Genomic DNA, 21586 nt, shown 5'->3' with positions numbered 1-21586 from the left:
GCACAGGTTGCCCAGAGAAGCTGTGGTTGCCCCATCCCTGCAAGTGTCCAAGGCCAGGTTGGACGGGGCTTGGAGCAACCCGGGATAGTGGAAGGTGTCCCTTCCCATGGCACAGGGTGAGACTGGATCACCTTTTTCAGGTCCCTTTCCAACCCAAACCAGTCTGGCATTCCATGAATACAGACTATCACACTTTCAAGGCAGTAAGTAAAGGGCAGCACCAAGGTCTTTTCCTGGCTGTTCTTACCAGAACTGACGCCCACATTTGCAGCGCACGGGTTTGGCGTCAGGATATTGGACTTTGACGACGTGGTGGCAGTCGGGGGCAGGACACCACTTTAACAGTCGATTACACTGCAGAACAGAGCACAAAACCCACAGGATGGGACAGGGATGTGCACAAGGACACCTCCTGCCCTGCATCCCTTTGCCATGGCTTCAACCATTTGAAAGGATTAAACCTAAACCCACCACAAACATCACTTCAGACTTGATGTTTGAAGGCAATGGCTTCAAACTTGATCCCAGTAACTTCCTATCCTGGGCTCCAGAGTGAATCTGAACACACACAACTGGGAAACTGGGATAATGGAAACCCTTCCAAAGCACCTTTCTCCACGTTTATTTTGCTTTCTCCAAGTTTTATTTTTGCTTTTGCCAAAAACAGTTTTGCAGCTTTACTTCAAACGGCAAATGTTTAAGGTGTGTTCTCTTTCAGGACTGTGTTTCCTGGTTTTCAGCGTCAAGTATCTCAGGGAACATTCAAGAACTGTAAATATTAAGTGCTCCTCAGAACCTGTATATTAAACAACAGCTCTTGCATTCTCTTCATCTCTAGGTCTTTTGTCATAAAGGTTTTTTAATCTTTTCCTACAACTATCCCTGTAACCCAAAGGGCTACAAAACAATCTCTGTAGTCACACTTGATTAGAGATTATGCAAAAAAACCTGCTCTGCAGTTATAAAATAGCCTCAAGTCTCTAGTTTAGTACATATGCAAGACAAAACCACCCTAGAAATCATTAAAAATTTCAAATAAAAACTCACCTCTACAAAACTATTGGTTATTAGATGCTGGTACTTTAATTTAACCTTGGAATCTGTGATCAGACGCCTGTGGGAAGGGAAAAAACAGAAAAACTGTAGTAGGAAACTCATTTTTTCCATATATATCCAGTAAGTTAAGACAGAGAAATGGGTTTGATTCATCCTTCTACATTTGCAGGTACTTTTTGTACTTACTGATCTCTACTCACTTGTTAGATCATTTATTATTATGAAAACTACATGCACTGTATTTAATATATATAAGCTTCAAAAACAGAAAGCTCATGCATTTCAAAAGAACTGAACCTCTTGCTGTGAGGATTTTTATTTTAAAATACTTTCCTGAAGAGCCCAAGAAACAAAGCAAATAATGTAAACAGTTCATTTACATAAAACATGCACATTTTGTGGTAAATCCCTTTAAACAGCTCCAGAACAACCGCTGTGTGGTTCCATAACTTTGAGAAGCCTCAAGTTATCTGGGTTTCACTGGAATGCCACGGCTTCAGGTGAAAAATTTATTGGTGTTTTAATCTGTTTACCATAAAAACAAAGTTGATTTGAATTCAACACCACTGAGGTTATACACGATGTGGACTGTAAGTCCAGACATGGACTTTAATTCCCAATTGGAACTGGGAGAGGAAAACCAGGCTGATGGGAACTCTTTAAAAGCACAGCGACCACTTGTCTCCTGGGCACACCAACCCAGGTGGCATTTGCAGACTGCCCAGTCTAAATACATCCAAAATACTTTAATTATGGATAGCTGAGCACCTTTATAAATGTTTTTCAGATATGACTGAAGTGTCTTCCCCCGTCTGAATACAAAGCTGGACTAATACGCCCTTTGTGGTGTTCCTGGTTTAAATCCTCCTGTGGAACACAGGCTTTCTACAGGCCATAAACATTGGAATTACTGGGTTATCCACTCCAGGTGCAGCCCAACCCAAGGGTACTCCTGCATGTTATCCTGCCAATGCTCGTTAGGGATGTTGCATAAATCCCAGCCCTGGGCAGCCTGGGGAGCTCCTCACCAAACCACACGCTGGTTATTACATAAAACACAGCACGTGGCAGCTCAATTCCCAGGGCTAAAATAAAACAAAGCAGCTGACAAAGCATCTCTTCAGCCCTGTGTCCATGGCAAGCCTGCAATTCTGGAGTTCAACTCAGTGAAAAATAGAAAAACTCAAATTTTAATTTAATACAAATTATAAATTTCACTTTTTTATACCCCATACTTGGGCTTGTAGACATAGTAAATGTCACTTCAAAAATTTATTATATTATAAGAATATATCAGGAACTGGAATTTAAATGAACAGTCCTGCCATGACTAACCATGTTTTGATTGCCCCATGTCAACAACCTCACCTGCTCCAGGTCCTACAGCACCACTCAGGTCAAGACCTTCAAGAACTTTGCCTGGAATATGACTGTCTTTTGCCAAATCATAAAGGAAACTAGACAAATTAAAAGACGAAACCCCTGCCCAGTGCCCAGAAATCATATTTTGGGGTACATTCCTCTGTGAGCAAAGCTCGTAAAGAAGCAACTTCACCAAAAAAGCCAGGTGGGAACAGCAAACTCTTGAAAAAGCAGCCTTTAACTTGGAGCTTAGTTTGCAACTACACAACCTCAAAACCTCACCTAAAGATGGGAACAATCCTTTATCAGACCATAAATTAGAAGTGAGGCAGAATTGCCTATGACCTCCAAACAGGAACTCAAAATCCATCCATTCCCACTGAGTGGGCTGATGGCAGAGTCAACCAGGGCAGAAATGAGGGCAGCCCACCTTGCTCATTAATGCAGTTAACAACTTGTCAAGGGGGTGAAAGCAACTCCTAGCAGCACGAGCAAAGGTGAGTGAGGAATAGCTACAGATCACCTTCAGCCAGGCTGGAGGTCCTGGAAAAGACTCTCCCTTCAACCTTCCCACTCTAGTTCAACAAGGAAACAGGACTCTAAGCTGGCCAAATACTCACAAATCCAGGAAAGTCACCTGAATTGCCAAGTTTGGACTCATATGGAGATAATCCAACTTGGAGGTGAGGGCAAGTCCTGAGAAGGGAGCAAAGGAACAACTTGGCCCATCTGCGTCGGTGTTCTGATGGATGAAGACTGATGTCCCTACACATGGCATGTTAATCCTAGGCTTCTATAGCTTGGAAAGCTGGAACTTTATAAGAAGGAAAAGACCTAAAAAAAGAATAACTAAGGACAAAGAAATGGATGCTGATTCCAATTGGGACTCCTCACATTTTTATTCATGCTGTTTCCTAAGACTGCCAGTTGTCCACCTTGGCTTTTAAAGGAAGCATTAGACTTGGGCAAAAAACCACACCTTCCTCCCCCTGAAATCCAGGTAAGATCAGGGAAAGGCGGATTTTTACCTCTAGGAAATGTTTATAGTGTTACTTAGACAAAGGGACTTTGGTTGCTTCAGCACCCAGAGCCATTTCCCTATTACAGGCCTCCTGTCTCTGCCACCTCCAGGCAAGAGGGAATCCCATGGCACTGCTCTCCTCTTCTCCCATCCTTTCCTTGCTGCTGCCATCACGGCCTCCAGTGATTTCAGCCACTCTGCTTCATATGCACTATTTGAACAGCTCATTCCAACTGTTGCAATCAAGAAAACACTCACAAAACTTCCTGCTGAGAGCGTTCGACACCTCAAGTTGAAGTTCAAACTCTGGTAAACAAAAATCTCAATCGAGTTACTCAAGATATGCCAACTTCAGCTCAGTTTCCACGCACTGAACTCTACAAACCAACCCCTCAACAGGGCAGGAAAGCACTTCAGCTCCTTCCACTTCCATCCAGCCTACACTCCATGACTAACTGAGAGCCACTACTGCAGAGGGATTGGGAAAAATCACTACTCTGAAAGCAACTGATAATAAACCCCAGCAAATTAATATCAATGAGTGAGTCAGGCTTCAGGAAGGAAAGAATAAGGTAACAGAATAAGCCCCCATTGAGATGCTTTTTAGCAAGAAGAATTAAAATGAACTTAATGAAGGTTCAGAATTACGAAGGATATTACTCATTCAATAACCTCCTCCAATATAAAAGAAAAGGAAGCTCATGGAATTCACTGCTCCACCACATGTGAGCAGTCACCCTACAGCTGGATAACTTAATAACTCCAGTGACACAGGCTCACACACCAGCTTAACCAAATCTGGTGTTTGAGGGTACCTTGCTTCCTATCAGGGGCATAAAACACACCCTCCACCTGCCTCTACGACTCGTGTCCTCTGACTCACCCATCACCTACAGCTACAGGACTTGGGGAATCAGTGGGTTGGCCTGGGAGGGAAGGTCCAAATTCCTACATGAATCAAAGGAAACAAAATGCACAAAGCAGTTAAACTAGGTTTGGAAATTCTGCTCTCATGACCAAACTGGTCAGGAAGTGTTTCCTCTCCCAGTCCTGCCACACAGGTTTTTCAGAGCCACACAGGAGGTCAAGAGACATCCCAATATCAACACAGACCATCCAAGACAGACTCCTCTGCTGTCTGAAAGCCTGGGTGCAGTCTGTTACAAGCATTTGAATACATCTTAACAGCACATGAGTAACAAAATGCAAAGAGAGGAAAGCCAAGAGGTAGGAACTGAGCGTACTCACATAACTGTATTGTCATCCACTAAGATATCACAGCCATGGGCAGGGCATGAAATGGTCTGAAAAACACAAAAAGGGCATGGGAGGAACAGAGTTTATCCTATTTTTGCTTCATAGAGAATTCCAAGGCAACATACTTCACCACAATCCACAGCAACCAGAGCACTTTAGCTCTCCCAACACATCCCAGGTGTGGCCCTGTGCAAGATTCCTCCCCCCACCTGCACCAACCCCACAGAGTTCCCTCCAGATCCACCTGTGGCAGAGGCTGCAGCCCCCAAACCTTTGGGGCTGGGTTTTCTCTGGGTTGCTCTTCTGGATTTTTTAAACTTTACTAGGGAAGACTCTCCCTTTTCTTTCCTCCTCCTCTCCAATACCCAGAATTTCCAGAAATAAGCCATGAGGTAAGTTGACATTTTACCTGTCCCATGCCTTCCTCCATTATTTTGGTAGTTAAATATTCACTCCAGCACTGCATACAGAACTTATGTCCACACTCTAGGCCAGTAAAGTACTGCAATGACAGAGAACACCAGGCATTGGATCATTCTATCACATGGATTCACTCCATAATTTCAATCTCCTTGGTACTGTGCAGTTCACCCATCACATCTCTCACTCCCACACCAAACTTGAGACACTATTTATTTTGCATCATCACCACTACAGAACATTGCCCAGGCAGCTTTAGTCATGCTTCCAAAGCCAGGCTCTAATCCCCAACCCCAGCAGTAAGGAAAGGTGTGGCCCATGTTTCCATCCTGCTTGCCCATTTCAATTTATCCTTGTTTTAGGAGTGTACATGGAGCTCTCTCCTGTTTGACTCTGGAAATCAGTCAAATAAATGCAACACTAAACAGGTCACAGTGATAGGATTATTATACAGTCTTCATTCCTCTTTTTTTTTTCTGCTTGACACATGTGGGTGCTGCCCAAAATCCCAGACCTCCTTGGGAAACTTCCCCCTGAAACCCAGATGCTCATCAGATGAAGACACTACAGATCCTAATTGGCAGGTGTAAATTGCTAAATAAAATTCAATAATGATCAGCTGTCACAGACAGCAACAAGGACAACTCCATCCTTGTCTGCATCTTGCACAGTGTGTGTCAAGATTCCATCTGGGACTGAGTGGTTACACAAGGGGTGGAGAAGCAAACACTGCTGAGGAAACACTGGAATTAAGGTACTTTGCTCTGGTCAGCTTAAAGTTATTTTACACCCAGGGCCAGGGGCAAGGAAAACTGTATTTAAAACACTTCACTTGTACCACCATAAGGTAATATTTGCTGGCTTAGCTTTTCAAACCATCATCTTCTCAGCCAGTGAGATAAAACCAGAACTCCACCCTGAGATACCATCAACCTGCATGAAACTCCACAGAGGAAAGGACCCGGAATCCTCTGCAGAACAGCCTGAAACAGCAGCAGGATGGTGGTAACTGAGGAAAGGGGAGTCCATTTTAAGAAAATATTCTTCCCAAACCGCCTCCTTGACCATCACAGATTTATTTTGTCCCTCCCACACGGGTCTATCAGCTGGGTTTTGCTGAGGGAAGGTGTCTGTCAGCACCTCCTTCCCACGGGCTCCCAGGCTGTGATTCACACTGGTCTGGCTCCTGCCACCAGCACAGGCTGGAACCTGTGAGCAGCAACACGGATCAGTCTGACCTGAGCAGTCACTGAAGTGAGCTGAGCATCTGAAACACAGACAACCACCCCAACAAAACCAACAAAAAATCAGAGAGGAGGCCCAACACCTGCGTGGTGCCAGGTACACCAGGCTGAAAAAAGAGACCTTCCAACTCCTGAACCTTCCCTGAGCCAGCTAACGAGGGATCTGATGCTCCACAGATGCTGCTGTGCCCAACTGACACCCCCTGGAGCTGCAGGATTATCACTGACAAGTACCAACAGCTGTAACTTTTGGGATGCCACAGCATGCAACCATCCCAAAGACAGCACTGACTTTTCCCAGAATTAAGGCTTCTCCACATGTGATGAGAAGCAAGCACAGACAAGGGGATCACTCCTTAATGAACCCAGCACTCCTGCAGCAGCCACACACGAGGAACTGCCACACAACACAAAACATCTTCATTTAAGGCTTGTTCTGATTACTTCAGGCAGGGAAAAAGTTTGCTAAATGCCCACAGAAAGGCAGCCACCACACTTCCTCCAAGGCTGCAAGGAATTCAGAGTATCTCTTGACTCTTTTCTTTACTTTGAGGGAGTTCCCAATTATTTTTGGCTCAGCTGACAGCAGATGTCAAGGGAGCCAAGCAAAAGGGGTGACATAAAACCCCGAGTGCAAGGGGAGCAGTGGCTCCTGAGGCAGCCCTGGTGTCCCCCCATGTGTGCTCATCACCCACAGTCTGGACAACAGCAGGGTGTTCCCAAAAACACCCCCACCCTGCAGCCTGGGCCCCCAAGGAACCTGAGAGTGGGATGCAAGAGAGGAGAGAGGCAAAGCCACGACCCTCTCATTCCTGTCTTACCAGTAAGGGTTTCACCCAAAATAACTGCTGGGACTCAGCACTGCTTGTTGGTGACAGAGAGTGGGTAAAATATCTCCCTGAAGTTTTCAAACTTGCAGGGTGAGAGCATCAAATGCCTCGTTTTGCTTCCCAAAACCTAAGCTCACAGTTCTTTGGAGATGACTGGAGCTACAGACACCCTGTAGACAAATACCACCTGCAATGACCCCACGAGAGGGGGAATATTCAAGATTCTGACTTTCCTGCAATAACTGTAACACTGCAAAACTTCTTAACAACTCCAAACTCTCAGCTTTCCATGGGCTGAAAGGGGATCTCAGGAAAAAAACCCAACAGATTTTATGTGAAAAAAAAAATTAGCATTGCAAGAGGATTTTCAAAGCTGAGATTTTAGGTTAGGCACTGAACATAAACATAATCCTAGAATTCACAATTCACATTAACTAAAACAGCTTCAAAACAGATTTCAGTCACCTTTTAGACACAGACACTACAGCCTTTTCCTACAGGCTCCAACTTTTATGTGTAGCAAAGAAACAGAGGTTCCCCTCTGATGTGTCTTGACTTAACACCAACATCAGAGACAACCCTGCTCACCTGCCACTTCTCACTGGTCCAGCTAAAAATCTGCTCTTCTGACAACGGGGCCACTACTATTTTTAACATTTTATTTGAGCTACAAGCTCAAAAGTATTAGTGTGCTTTGTGTAGTTGCTGTCAGGAGCCAGAGAGCTGCTTCCCAGGCAGCACATGTAGCCCCAGCAAGAGGAAAGGCCTGTCAGCTGTGAGTTGTCCCTCCAGCCAGCACAGCAACTACATTCAAAAGGAGAGAATAATATATTAAGAACATGACATCTAAATTTGAAGTTTCCACAACGCCCATTTGATGTCTCCTCCTATTTTTCTCCCTCAGCCCTCCTCCTATTTTCATTTAAAATGTTGCATAGCCTAAAATCATATTTATTTCCTTATTACTTAACATGGAAAGCCTGCAGTGTTTAAGCAGGATTTTAGCATAAGGGAGAGGGCCAAACAAATTTCTCAAGCTGGTCTTTGTTTTCAAAGCATCTTTTCATACAAGGCAAGCAACAACTCACCTTTCCAAAAGGGAGGTCAGTGCACACAAGGCTTAAGAGGAGACACACGAAGCCTTGTGGTTCCTGACTGAAGACCAACAGTGACCTTTAAGGCTGAGAACGTGAGGCCTGAAACTGGGCTTTGCTCAGCTCTGCTGGATCCAGAGCAACCAGGGGGCTTCACCCCAGGCTGCTCATGAGCCCCAAAGCTCATTGTGGTTCCCATCCCACCCAGAGCAGAGTGAAGCCTTTTGTCTGGAAAGGTCAGGCACATGGTTTAGGGTGTTTTGGAGGGGCAGAACAGCTCCCCCAGGAAGGGCAGGTTCCAGCCAAGGAACAATTCCTCACTGTGTCATCCTGCCTTTTGGCAAAGCCACGGATGAACTCTCCTGTTTGGGCCTTTCCACTCAGCTCCTTTTCTCCTGGGATCTCCCACCAGTATGTCCTGCCCCTGGGAAATCACAGCAGAGCCTGGACTTGTTATTAAAGCATGGGAATGCTTCCATTTTGTCAACAGCCACAAAAAGAAGTCCCACCATCACCCACCTAACACCAAGCAGGAGGCTGACCCAGAGCCCCAGCAGGCACTGCCACCCTCATCTCCTCCCACTGAGAGGGTGTTGCACAAACACAAGAAGATCCAAAGACAGCTGCATTTTACTTAATTTTATTCCAGACTTTCCAGTCTGACTATTTTATATCATTATTTACCACTTTTAAATGCTCTTTCCTGCCCTGTCACTCTATTTAAGTAAATCCCTTTGCCCATCGTGCTTCCTACATATTTTTTCTTTCATGTACCATTTATTTGCACATCTCAGCTCGTATCTGAACTTGCCAAAAATCACCTGCTTGCTTTCTTCTGAGCTTTCCTACACGGCTGCTCAGGCCCCAGCACCTTCACAGGCTTTCTGCAGAAGAATGTTAAGTTTCAGATGGGAAATTTGGGGAGTTGCTGGTCAGGTACTCACCGAGTTTGGGTAGTTCAGATAGCAGATCTGACAGGACATATCCTGGGCTGATGACCTCGTGTTCATCTGGCGTGTCCGAGACTTTTTACTTGGATTAATTACATGACACTCTGCAAAGAGCTTCTCCAAGTTGCCATCAAAGTACCTGCACGACACAAGAGAGAATGAAAATTTCACTCCCTTCTCTGTAAGTCATTTTTCCATTCTATTTGGGAGATAAATGCTGCTTTTAGTATTTCCAACCTTGCACACCCACTACTTCTAACATACTCTTCACTAACACACCACAGAGGTGGGTACTGGACAACTCCATCACATCCATCTGACTTGAATTGCACAGTCCTGAAATTCAAGTACCTTCAATTCTTCAGCTGCATTTCAAGTAATTCATGATTCTCCCCAGTAATTGCTTTGCATTATAACTCCAGAACAGGAAAACTAGAGCAAGAACATCCCATTTTGCAGTCCACCCTAAAGCACAGGTTTGAGGGCCCCAACTTCAATTCTCTTTCCAGTTTAAGCCTTCCATTTTTACTAATATTCTAATCATCAGCCATTTGAGTATCTTTTGTCTCCAGTCAACCCGAGGTTCTTTAACAACCTCCTAAAAAATACAATTCCAGGTTTACAATGCTTCCAAAGATTAGGTACCTTGTGGAAAAGAGGATACAAAGTTGGTTGGGGGAAGACAAAAGACCACTTTCTTTCTACTTCCTATTCCCTTAAGGGAAAAGATACTGGTTTGCTTTAAAGGCTTATAAAAAGCTCCTCAACCTGGGGAGGAGAACCAGATTGGAAAGAATTGTTGTTAGGCAGCTCAGCCTCTTCCCTGGATCTTTCACATCTTTCTCCAGCTGCAGCAGCTGCAAAGAACTCATTAAATCAGACAATGAACCAGCTCCATCACCTGCACATACATCCCTCAGTCAAACCCAGTCAGTCATTCCCCAGCTCCCTCACAGCACTACTCACCAACAAGACCTGACTTACAATTAAAAGATATTAATTTTCCTGCTGTTTCACATGTATCTCGATGCAGTTCACATATTTTAGATCTTAAATTTCAGGACACTGAATTTGGGAGGAAGTGGTGAGTTCTGGCACCGCAGCATCCATGAGGCTCTGCCGTTGTTCTTCAGTGTTAGCTCAGGGATTTAACTCAACCAAGTTATTGTGTCTGCCTTGAGGATTATATTCAGAAATCTATATATTCTATTTAAATATAAATATATAAAACTGTATATTTAGAAAATTTTAGCATGTAAATTCAGTGCAGTCCCATGACAGGCTTGTATTTGTTTATTAAGAGTCGTGGATAAATATTAACTCCACAAAAGGTTTCCAACTGCTTCAACTTCCAACTGCTCTTCCAGGCAGCAGGACCAGTGCAGGACATGCTCCATTTGAGGAGAGCAGACACAGCTGGGGGCTTTGCAAGGTTTGCAAGGAAAAGTTATGAAGACAAATGATGCACCTTGAATCTTGGCACTCACAGCCAGCTAAATGCTTATGGAAATACCAGAGGTGTTTGTAATGGAGGGCTGGTCTTTAAGGATGAATATCCATGTCAGGAACTTGACTTTTTTCATCTGGAATTACTCACACCTTCTGAATACCTATGGAAAGTATTCCTGCTTCCCCATGCTGTTTTCTTTTCATGCATTCTCTTCCTGAGCAAGTAATTTCCACAACTATTTGCACGTGGTGTCTCAGACTCAAAATCGTAATGGGCCACAACAACCCTAGGAAAGGCAGAAGAAAACCTGGATCTCCCTGAAAACACACAATTCCAACGGATACTCTGGAATAAAGCTCTCCAGCAGCTCCACCACTCCTTATACAAACACGCCAAGGGCTCGGTGGAAAGACTGTGCCAGTTCCTTCAGTGGTTAGGAACAAATCCTGATTCCAATCAGCATCCCTTTTTCCCACTTGCTCCAGGATCACCACAGACCATCTGTGCAGGCAGATCTCCCTTTGCCCCTCCCGTGCTCTTTGCTCCAAGGATTCCCAGGCAGCAGCTCTAACCCTTCCCCACCACAGCAGATGAGCTCCTCACTGACATTCCTCCCCTTCCCTGACCCAGCAAACCTTCTCAACCACCAACTTCCATTTCCACTCAACCTCCTTGAGCCCAAGGAGCCAAAACTAAAGCAATCCCAGTCAAGATCTGACCACAATTCCTACAATTTCACCTGTCTTTCTCCTGCAGATCTCACCCAGTGCACCCCAAACCATGTCTACCTCTCTCCAGAGCTCCTCCCTGTCAGCGGCTCCATTTTAATCTCCACTAGAAACCCCAGATTCTTTTCCATCTCTGTGTTGATGGGACCTACCATGACACTTTGTACCATTCCCATTCCTGGGATCCTCCCAGCTGTCTGGATTTTTCCCTGGATCCTCCTCTGAACCAAATGCCTCCGAACAGATTTGTGCCAAGCAAATTAACTAACTCCAACGTTCATCCCAAAATTAACTGATAAGGGATTTACTAACAGGTTCCATCTAAGATCTCCAAGGATTTTGATTTTTGCTCAAGTTCCCTCTGTTAAAGGGTTGGTTCTTTGTACCTTCATCCTTATTTTCATCCTAGGGAGAAGCACAGCACCTTTAACAGCCTTTTAAATTCTGTGCCCTGCTCTCCCTTCACAATGCAGATAACTGAGTAAATCCAGCCCTTTCTGATACATGAGGATTTGTTATGTTAATTCTTCAAAATGCATTCCCTTCATCACTAAGTTGGGGTTTCTGCTATTTTAAAATTCATGGACAAACCAGTGAATTATTTTCAAGTCCTTCTGCTTACCAAGACCAAATCCATAACAGTCTCAAGTCTTTTTGGCAGAGGGATCAAGCTGTCAGCTCCTTTATCTTCTCAGAATTTCCTCCTGCTGTCTGTAACTGCCTAATCGCTGTTTTCTAGACATAATCAAATCCTATCCACCGGAATATCAAAGATAAAAAGCCTTTTCACTGCAAAAAAACGCTTCTAGTACACACTTTGGGATATTTACTTCCGTGAAAGAGCATTTGTGAGTGTCAGAGCATCACAACACTCACAGTAAAAGATATCTCCACATCTAAACTCCTGCCATACACCATTTTTCACCTGTTCAGCCTCTGTTGAATAGTGTAAAGGACTTTTTTGCCCCAAGGAAAGCACCAGATACCTAGAGAAGAGTCAATCTGGGCCATCCTGGCATCCCTCCTCCGCTCAGAGGGAACAGGGATGTTGCCCACCAAGATAAGCACCTGTAAGGGGCTGCTGCTCTGCCTGGGATGAAATCAGGCCTTGGGTACCCACTGAGACACTTGGCTTTTAACAAAATGATCACAGAAGGCACATAAAGCAGGAAAGCTGCATTTTAGTCTCTTCATTATGAGGAGGTTCATCCCCAAAACTCCCCTCAGGAGGGATGGACACCATCAGCCACAGTAAAACTGGAAGGTAATCCAGATGAAGTTTAAAGCTGAAGCACCTCCTTCAGCTCCACCTGAGGTTCCCTGGTCATTCTGCACCTGCTGCTCTCCTGTCTATGGGAATCAAGCCTATGAGGCAGAATAAAACTGTCAAAGTATTTGACATCTTTCTTCTCCAAAAAACATGCAGCATATCAGAGGCTGAACTCGAGTACTTCTTCCACTACCCACTTCCATCCTACAAACAAATCCGCTCCAAGCCCCCAGTCTTGCTTCCCAACACAAATAATTAGTGTTTCACCAGTGGGACAGTGCAGTTTTTAATTGTGGCTGTTACTCCATGGTAAGTGGACCTGTAACACATCTGCCCTCTCACCACCACCGTGCAATTATTCCATGACAAAGCTGGCCCAGACAATAACAAACCTGCTCATTAAAAATATGCATAACCAGGCTAAAAAAAAAAAAAAAGTGGTTTAAAACATGGAAATTTTCATGTCATGAGCTCAGAGCTCACCACTTATCCAAAAAGAAGCCACTTTGTTTGTGTGCTTTACTCCAGGCCAGGTTTGATAAGGCTGCTGTGAGGTTGTGCTGACTCACTGTGAGCTAAGGTAAAACATGGTACTGTAAACACACACCACTCAACAACAGGGACTTTCAAGTAAAATGCACGTTTTGGGGGTTCCCCCCCCCACCTTAAACCTCACCTATCACCACAGCAATCACAAAACCCTCCTGAGCACTGTGAGCTTTAACACAGCTGAGCACTCCAAAGGATTTCACAGAAGTTATTTGGTGAAGAAGTGACAGAAGGCAACGCCAGGTACTCCAGAGATCACGTTTTTGTGTTTTTCTAACACAACAGGGCATCGATCAGCACCAAAACTCTGACCAGTGTGCAACACCTCTACATAAGCAAGGGTCATGCATTTCATTATTCACAGGGGTAATCCTATAGAATTAAGGTAAGTATTTTAATGAGTATGTTTACCTGGGGATTTGTAACTATTAATGGGTACTTAGAAGTGTTTTATTGAAAACTGTAAAAGCCTTAACAAAAGCACCTCATGTGGAACCGGCTGACACCTCCCTTTGAAAAAAAAACACAGCCTAATTTTTATTTTTTAAATTGATGGCAGCCTTAAACAAGCTTTCAATGAGAAGGGACAAAACCTACTGAATAAAGGGATGACGTTTCAGTTACACTCGTGGAGAGGCATCTCACAGGGAGATGGAGGCAGCCAAGGAGGGTGAACTTTAGCCTGACCAAGAGAACCAGCCCAAGAAACTCAAACAAAGAAGTGGACACACACTGCAGAGCAGGAACTAAATCAGAATGTTTAACAGCTGCAGCCAGAGTTAAATAGTGGCTATATTTGTAACACAAAGCTTTCAGACTTCCAACATAAAGAGGTCAATCTCAGGAAAATAAAGTAAGGACTAGAAAGCTGTAAAAAACATAATCACTTCAGAAAAAGAAAAAAATCTAGGTTAAACAAAACAGAAGAGATACCTGCGCACCATCACTGAAAATGTTCTACAAAGGGGGCTAAAGGTGTCCTAAATCCATTAGCCCAGGATAGTGGAAATATTTATGCTCCAAAATAATTACTAACAGTCTGAAAACCTGTTGCTCCTCCTTCCCTGGGTGACAGAGCACCAAACTACAGGGCCTGAGTTAAATGACATTTATCATTCATCCCACCACCAACTGCTCCTGGTTTACAACCACAGAGCTGCCATCTTCCCATTCCCTGATCATCAGGCAAAAGAAATGGTAATTAAGAGAAAGTCAAACAAACAATCCAACCAGGCCCTGAGTCCTTCTGCCCTCAGAGCAAAGATCATAACAACCAGTAAGACCCTTTACAGTCTTTACTGCTCCTTCTGGTCCACATTAATTCTCCCCCCAGCTTCTGAAGTAAACTGAATTCTCCAGCTCCCTCAAGTCTCTTCAACACCAATATTGGCATTGAAAAAACCCCAGTGCAGCTGGATTTGGCCTCCACTGTGCAACAACAAACTATAAAAAGTACTTTTACCAGCAACATTCCCCAAATGGGAATCAAAGATGAGAAATAAGCATAAAACACTCAGCTCTGAGGGGGAGGGAGAGGCAAAATTCAAGCCATTAGTTACACACACACACTGAAGAAAACCTGAGAGCTGCAGAGATGAAGACAAGGCAGGAACATTATCAGTCAGAAGCAATTTCGTCTTGGCCAGACTAGTAAACAAACATGTCAGGAATACACATGCCAGCATGACAGGCAAGAGCAGCGAAACCCAAACCCAAAACACTTGCAAGATAACAGGGACCTGTTCCTGCTTGCTTTTTTCCAGAGCCTGTCCAAATGCTGTGCCTGTATGTGTTCAAACTGGAAATCCCTCTTTCCAATGGGCAACTTCCACAACTCAAAAAGAGATTAATAATATTCAGACAAGGAGGAACATTGAGAAAGGGGGAACATTTAGAGCTTACACAAGTGATTCTCCTGCCACACATACTGTGCATCCCCTCCAGCCTCACATTAACCCAGGAACAAACATTTCCTGCAGGTCTGAAGCACAAGGTGGTTGCTTACCTCTCCATCAGCTTCTCCTTATCCCAGTTGAAATGGCTAAGCAGTATTCGAGTGATAGTCGCTGGATTCTGGAGAAAGAAAGGAGAACCAATCATTAATTGAGTAACCAAACTGGTAGGAGAACACCAAGCAGAGTTTTGAATAGGCAAAGGGAAAATCAGTGGGTCTGACAGCAATATCTGTGCACACAATACATGGTTACTATCATAAGCTGGACTTGATAGATAGAAAAATAAAAAAAAACAACCCCACCCTTCTGTAAATCCAGGTGTCTATATAAAATGAAAATTTGGCTGAAAACTTAAGGAGCAGATCAGTTACTACTACAACATGAGGTGATTGAGTGCCAACATCTCCACACCCAGTGTGCCCACAAAATGCAACCTCAGGATGTCTGTAAAATGCAGGACGGGCTGATTTCCATCCATCCTACCTATTTTTGCCACAACCTCCACACTACCTGCAGAGCAAGAGTACTCCTTGTTTGTCCCAGCCCTGACCACCAAAACACTTGGGCTGAAAACTCTCCTGGAACACAAGTGGCTGCCAGTGTAAGATGACAAAGTCCTTGGAATTTCCTAAATGTTCGCAAAGCACAAGATCCAGAAAATACTCACAGAGCCATATAGCTAAGGAAAGAAATACAGCCTAGAAAGGTCAGAAACAGGATGGAAAATAAAAGCTGATTTTCACTTGTGTACAAGTTTTTCTTCCAAGTAGAATCTGTACCACCAGCCAAGGGTTTGGTTATATGAGCTGGGAAACACAACGAACCACACAGCTTTTGTTACACCCCAGAACCATGGTTTAGCTCCCTAAATCCACACTCTGGGCTCAGTTTTAGGACCATTTCCATGCAAGGGAGACAAGAGCAGCCCCTGAGAGCTGCTGTGTGTACTTTGCCATCTGACACCAAAATGGAAGTTTGCCCGAGGGCCAATGTTCAATGGATGCTCTGAAGCTGTTGAAAAGTAGGACAGAAACCAGCAATGTGATTTCCTGAGCCCTCCAGCTACAGCCACAACGTGGAGCTGCCAAAAGCCAACTCTGTCCCCCACGGCAGCGATCCCACCCCATCCCTGCACGCCCTGTGCTCACCAGTCCATCCCAGTACAGCCAATTTTATGCTGCAATGCTGCAAATACTGGCTCAGAAACTGATTTTCTCTTTACCTTTAAGTTGTTTTTTCATGGAATCAGTTCCCCAATCTGTTTGATTGCCTGACCACACAAGCAGCTGCATTAGCACGAGGGGAAAGCAGGGCAGCATCTCTCGCCACTAACACCAACAAAATCTTCTCTGAAATAAAGCCCTTGGGTGAAAACGTAAGCATAAAGAATAGTCTGGTGGTTCATACTATAAAAAGTGACACTCCTCTCCTTCTGCAGCGTGTTCTGACTCTTATTAATGCCAGCACAGATTGTTTAAGGCCAAATTAAGAATTTTTCCAGCTTAAAAAGCCCATGTGAACAAAAGCAGCTTTGGAAAGGTTAGACCAGCTGGGATGGCAAATCTACAAAGCATAGGGCAGAAAATACCACAGATGAGGATTGCCAAAACACAGTGTGGTGAAAACGTGGTCCCAGCTCATATTTGAACCAGTCTCCCAGGTGATGTGGATCCAAGCCCTTCACTGTGATTCATGAGGTGTCTGGTTGACAAGCACATGCCACCAGCTTTCCAACAGCATCCATCCCTGATCCAGAGATGGGGGCAAGCAGTTCAGCTGTTCCAAGTCAGTCCTGCTAACAAGAAGCTGTATGGGAATTTAAAGATCTCTTTCACCAAAAGGCTCCTGCAGCAGCCTCTTTCAGGGTTTAGTTTTTGATCCTTCCAGGTTACTTTGCCTTTGGGGTCTCCACAATATCTTTTCCCGTAACTCAAGCTGTATTGTGTAGCAGTACCAAAAGGAGCTCTTAAAAGCTCACTTAGACACAATTCCTAGAGCAATTTAATCAAAGATGAAAATACACCTCAGTAAATAAACCAATCTTATCTCTAGATTATCTTGGTTATGATACCAGCACCTATAACTCTAAATTACGAGTTTCAGACAGCAAAGCACACAGCTCTTCAACACAAGGAGCCTTCACTCAGCCCAGAGATCTGCCAGATGTACACAGAAACACTACTTCTTTAATTTCTCAAGCAACAGCATTAAGAGAGCTTTAATTAAAATCAGCCTGAAGTCTTGTCCTACCTTCTGCCACAGCAGCCCACTTGGCCACATATTAAGGCTTCTGGGAACACCTATTAATCACTTAATAGGCTGAGAGGCAGCTGAGGTAGTGGTCTCTAGCTGACTTTTTAAAAAGACAGAAGGTTCCCCCTGCACTGCAGGATAAGTTATGGCACATTAATAAGGAACTCAAGTGGTCTGCAGTGATTATTAAGCACAACAAGGCAGATCCAGCAAATGCCACTCACCAAAGGACACGTAGCCATGAAGAACAAGAGGGTTTCATTTGTGGCTTCTCCAATTTCCCAACACATTGGCACCACAGCTTTCCAAAACAAGATTCCCTGGGTCAGATCCCCTCAGGTATCCCAGCAGTGCAATGTCAGTGTACAAAGCATGTTATTTAGGATTATACTGTATTATCACCTTCTCCTGCCTTGCTGGGCTCCAGCTTCCTCCAGCTACAGGTTCAACATGTTCATTTAAAAAAGAAAAGGAGACACCAGCAGCATGACAAGCTCCTACCAGAAATAGCTGGGCTGCCTGCTTTTGCTGCCTGCCACATCCAAGATGTGGTATTTAAAACTGAACTGCTTGTTTCATGGATACAGGAGGCCAGGATTAACACAGCCGTGCCCTTGCTCATCCCTGCACAGAGTTACAACCTCGGCTGGCAGCACACAGGGAACACGGGAGACGGGGAGGGAGGCAGCTGGGAGACAAACTACAGCTAAAAACAAATGCCAAAACCTCTGGCACAAAGGACTGTTGCAATTTAAGGCCAGACAGACCATCGGGGTACCAGGAACAGCCGCTCTGCAGGAATCACTCATGTGCACACACTCTCCTCACAATTAATTGGGAGCAGTGTTGGAGGAGTCAGCCACAGCACCCACCCCAGCAAGAGGTGTGTCCTGGACCTTGGGCATCCAGGACACCAAAATATTGTGATGTTTCAACACCAGTTCTGCTCCAGCCCTTCCTCAACACTGCGCTGCTGCACGAGCCCCCAGCCATCACTTCAGACGCTCCCGCTGCGAAAATTAATGGAATATTTAAACAACGCTGTGTTCCACAGCACTGGGATGGTGCAGCCTCTGCTCTGCAGCTGCTGGGCTTCTCCTCTGGCACAGGGGATTACTGCCTACGACTAACACCACCAAGATTAGTTATGAACAGGCTACGCTGCTGCTCAGACGGGATTACTCCTGGGGCTCGGAGTGTGTGCTCCTACTAAGGCTGTTTTCTGTTTACAAAGAGGAATTTTCCTAAGGAAAGCAGCCAGAAACGGACGGCGAGCAAAGGAACAGCCAACATGACCGTGGGTCTGATGAAAGCTGAACCAGCACATCTCCCTTACAACAGCACCTATTAAATTTTACATGTCGGAGCCGAGGCGCTTTGCCTGGAGCCGAGGGCAGCGAGCCTGTTGATATCCAGATAGGAACAAACCCGAGGAAAGCAGCCATTTTGTTGAAAATCTCCGGGCACTTCAAAAGATTCCCTAACAAAACACTCCGAATAAAGCTCCGTCCAGAGAGAAACACACTCAGTCCTTCAGCAGGGGTTTTATATGCATTTTTTTAGGCTAACAAAGGAGCCAAGTCCCAAATGTGCTTCAAACAGATCCCACTCCACCACAGCTTTTCACTGGAGGTATTTACATTTACTGTCCTTATCTATGTTGCCATGCTCCAGCACACCAATGCAAGCAGGAGATACGGCCCTGCAAAAGTCTGGACTTCTCCAAAGAAGCATTATTAATTCAAATAAAACTCCTTAATTTAATAGAATTTAATTCAACTGGAAACTTGGTCACTGATATGAGTTAGAATTCTTTTTTGCTGTCAAAATAAGAAAGCGTGAATTGGAAGGAGGATTCTGGATGCACTTAAATGATAAATGAATTATAAATTAAATATTATTAGGACATTAGCTTAAATCAGAATTTCCAAGCAGCCCAATTTGCTGAATGACAGTTTGGAGCACTCGATCCATTCATGTTTCCATCCATCAAGACGAGCTGCACAGTTAATTCTTGCTGTTATTACCAAGAAAAGCACATTTTACAGTTCAGCTTCTCCTCACGCTGGGAGGAAGCTCCTGGTTCACTTTCAGCATTCACTGCAAACAAAAACCATTTGAGAACAACTTAACCTCAGTTCTCCAGCAAAATCCTTTCCCACCTCCTCGAGACACGGTATCCATAAATTCTTTGTTTTGTTTCTTTCCATGTCATGCCTGGTTTTGTTTTCTACACGTGGCAGCTTCTGCATTTCAACAGCTTTACTCCCAACTGCAGCACCTCCATCCCAACAGCAGAGGTTTTTACAGCACTCAGGGGTTGATTCTGCTTCCACTTGGGTTTTCTACAGTCTGAAAACACTGGCTTTGCCCAAGCCTCAGACATCTGTGACCAGTGCACACCTCAGCAATGTCCACTGCCATATTCCATGGGGGCAGTAGTGACACAAAACAGGATTTAAATTCCCCAGCGGAAGGAAACTGATGGTTTCCCACCAGCTGACAGCAAAGACTGAGAGTTTCGCTTGGTGGAGGAGCAAAGAGCCATCAAAAGCTAATGTTGGCCTGAAACCAAGCAGCACAAACATCTGCTCCAGTGAAGTGGCACCTGGGGACAGGGTGTCACCACCACTGTAAATATTTAACAGCCAAAACCCCAGTGTTTGCAACAGGAGAGCACCAAGTGGAAATTCCCACTGCCCTCCGAGCACACGCAGGATCACACAGGATCACACAGCATCTCCAAAGCCCGTCACGTGCACACTGTGCCGGGGGGAAGAGCTGATAAATAACCCACATGTCACGTTTTAGGGGAGCAGGGAGAGCAGGAGCAGCCTCACCATGGGAGGGATGTGACCAACACCACACACCAGGCACCAAACAGCTGCTCCGTCAGGTAATACCAAGTGGGCACCAGCTCCAAATTTTGCAGTCACCAGGTCTCTGCTCTTCACTTGCACCTCTCCCAGCTCCACACAGGTCACCTCAGACATCAACACGCATCTAGAAGGTGGTTTAGGTCAGCTTTTAGCTGTTAAAACACATCACAGTACAACCCTCAGCACAAGGTTTGCGCTGTTCTGCCAGTGCACTGTGAGACCATCTGTGGAGATCCATTCACATCCATTCTTTCCAGACACAATTACAGGAAATCTTACAATCACAGAAGCTCATTTCTAGCAGCTTAATAAAACTCCCAGGAATCCAAAGCAGAAGATGAGTTCTAAGTGCTGAGTACTTCCAGGACGCGATCTTCTTAAACTTGCCAGTTTTTAACCACCACCAATGGAGCACTCTGAGAAGCTGCTGGAAAACTTGTGTGTAATCTAATATTCCCTGGCTCCATTACAGCCAGAACATCAGAGGGCTGCTGTGGGAAGAGGAGGACAGCGGCTAAACAGGTCAGTCTGCCACCACCCAGCCACCCTCTCTCCTCTGCCATCCCCTGAGGCCTGGCAGGGAATCACATTTCTGCCATTGGCCTGGTTTATGGGGACAGCACAACTGCAGGTGGATCTGAGATACTACTCACCTTCCAAACTCCTGTTATAGACCATAACAACAAAATCAGGGCTGCTCATTCTCTACACACCCACTGAGGGGATGGTCCTTGCATCCCACATCCCACTGAAGCCACACGAAATGAGGTTTTTGAGTTTGAGCACCGAACCACCCAAAAACATACCTGTTTCCTGCCACTGGCATTTCCAAACAACTCCACACCAAGCCAGGCTACTCCCTGTGACTGTTGTCATCTGCTGTCCTCCATCTGGCATTTGCCACCTCGCTCTAACTTCCCATTAACACATCCACTGCCTTCAGCTTCGACACCCATGCTCTCCTTAGCTCCCGACATCTTTCTTCATCTCATTAACTTCCCTTCACACATCATCTCCTAATTCTGAAAATTAAGTTTTACAGAATTGCTGAATTAGAACCATTACGTGATAGCACCAAATGGCAGCTCGATCTGATGATCTCAGTTTGTAGTAACTTATCTGCACTTACTGAGCGTTTCCAGCTCTGATGAACATACGCTCTTCTAGCAGGGGAAGATAATAAAAGGCAACTTTGGAGAAAACTCTATTACTTCAGTTAATTGGTTCAAGAGACAGAAATGAAGCAGTCAGCTGCTTTACATTTTCTC

The 21586-nt window shown here is 44.8% G+C and overlaps 1 protein-coding gene across 1 annotated transcript in view; it reads right to left on the bottom strand.

Annotated features, from left to right (window-relative positions):
* The window catches only part of ARIH1 (ariadne RBR E3 ubiquitin protein ligase 1), a 50388-nt gene that overhangs the window by 13385 nt on the left and 15417 nt on the right, over positions 1-21586 (bottom strand). Inside the window, exons 2-7 of the mRNA XM_027657789.1 lie at positions 15237-15304; positions 9229-9373; positions 5106-5198; positions 4688-4743; positions 1048-1114; positions 248-354 (exon numbers count right to left, since the gene is read on the bottom strand). Of these exons, the coding sequence (XP_027513590.1) occupies positions 248-354; positions 1048-1114; positions 4688-4743; positions 5106-5198; positions 9229-9373; positions 15237-15304 (536 nt within the window). The remainder of the gene's footprint in view (positions 1-247; positions 355-1047; positions 1115-4687; positions 4744-5105; positions 5199-9228; positions 9374-15236; positions 15305-21586) is intronic.

This window comes from Corapipo altera, unplaced genomic scaffold (assembly GCF_003945725.1).
Source record: "Corapipo altera isolate COAL_440 unplaced genomic scaffold, ASM394572v1 308, whole genome shotgun sequence".
Classification (NCBI taxonomy): Eukaryota; Metazoa; Chordata; class Aves; order Passeriformes; family Pipridae; genus Corapipo; species Corapipo altera.
The sequence above is the reverse complement of the archived record's forward strand: the minus strand, read 5'-3'. Positions and strand labels throughout refer to the sequence as shown.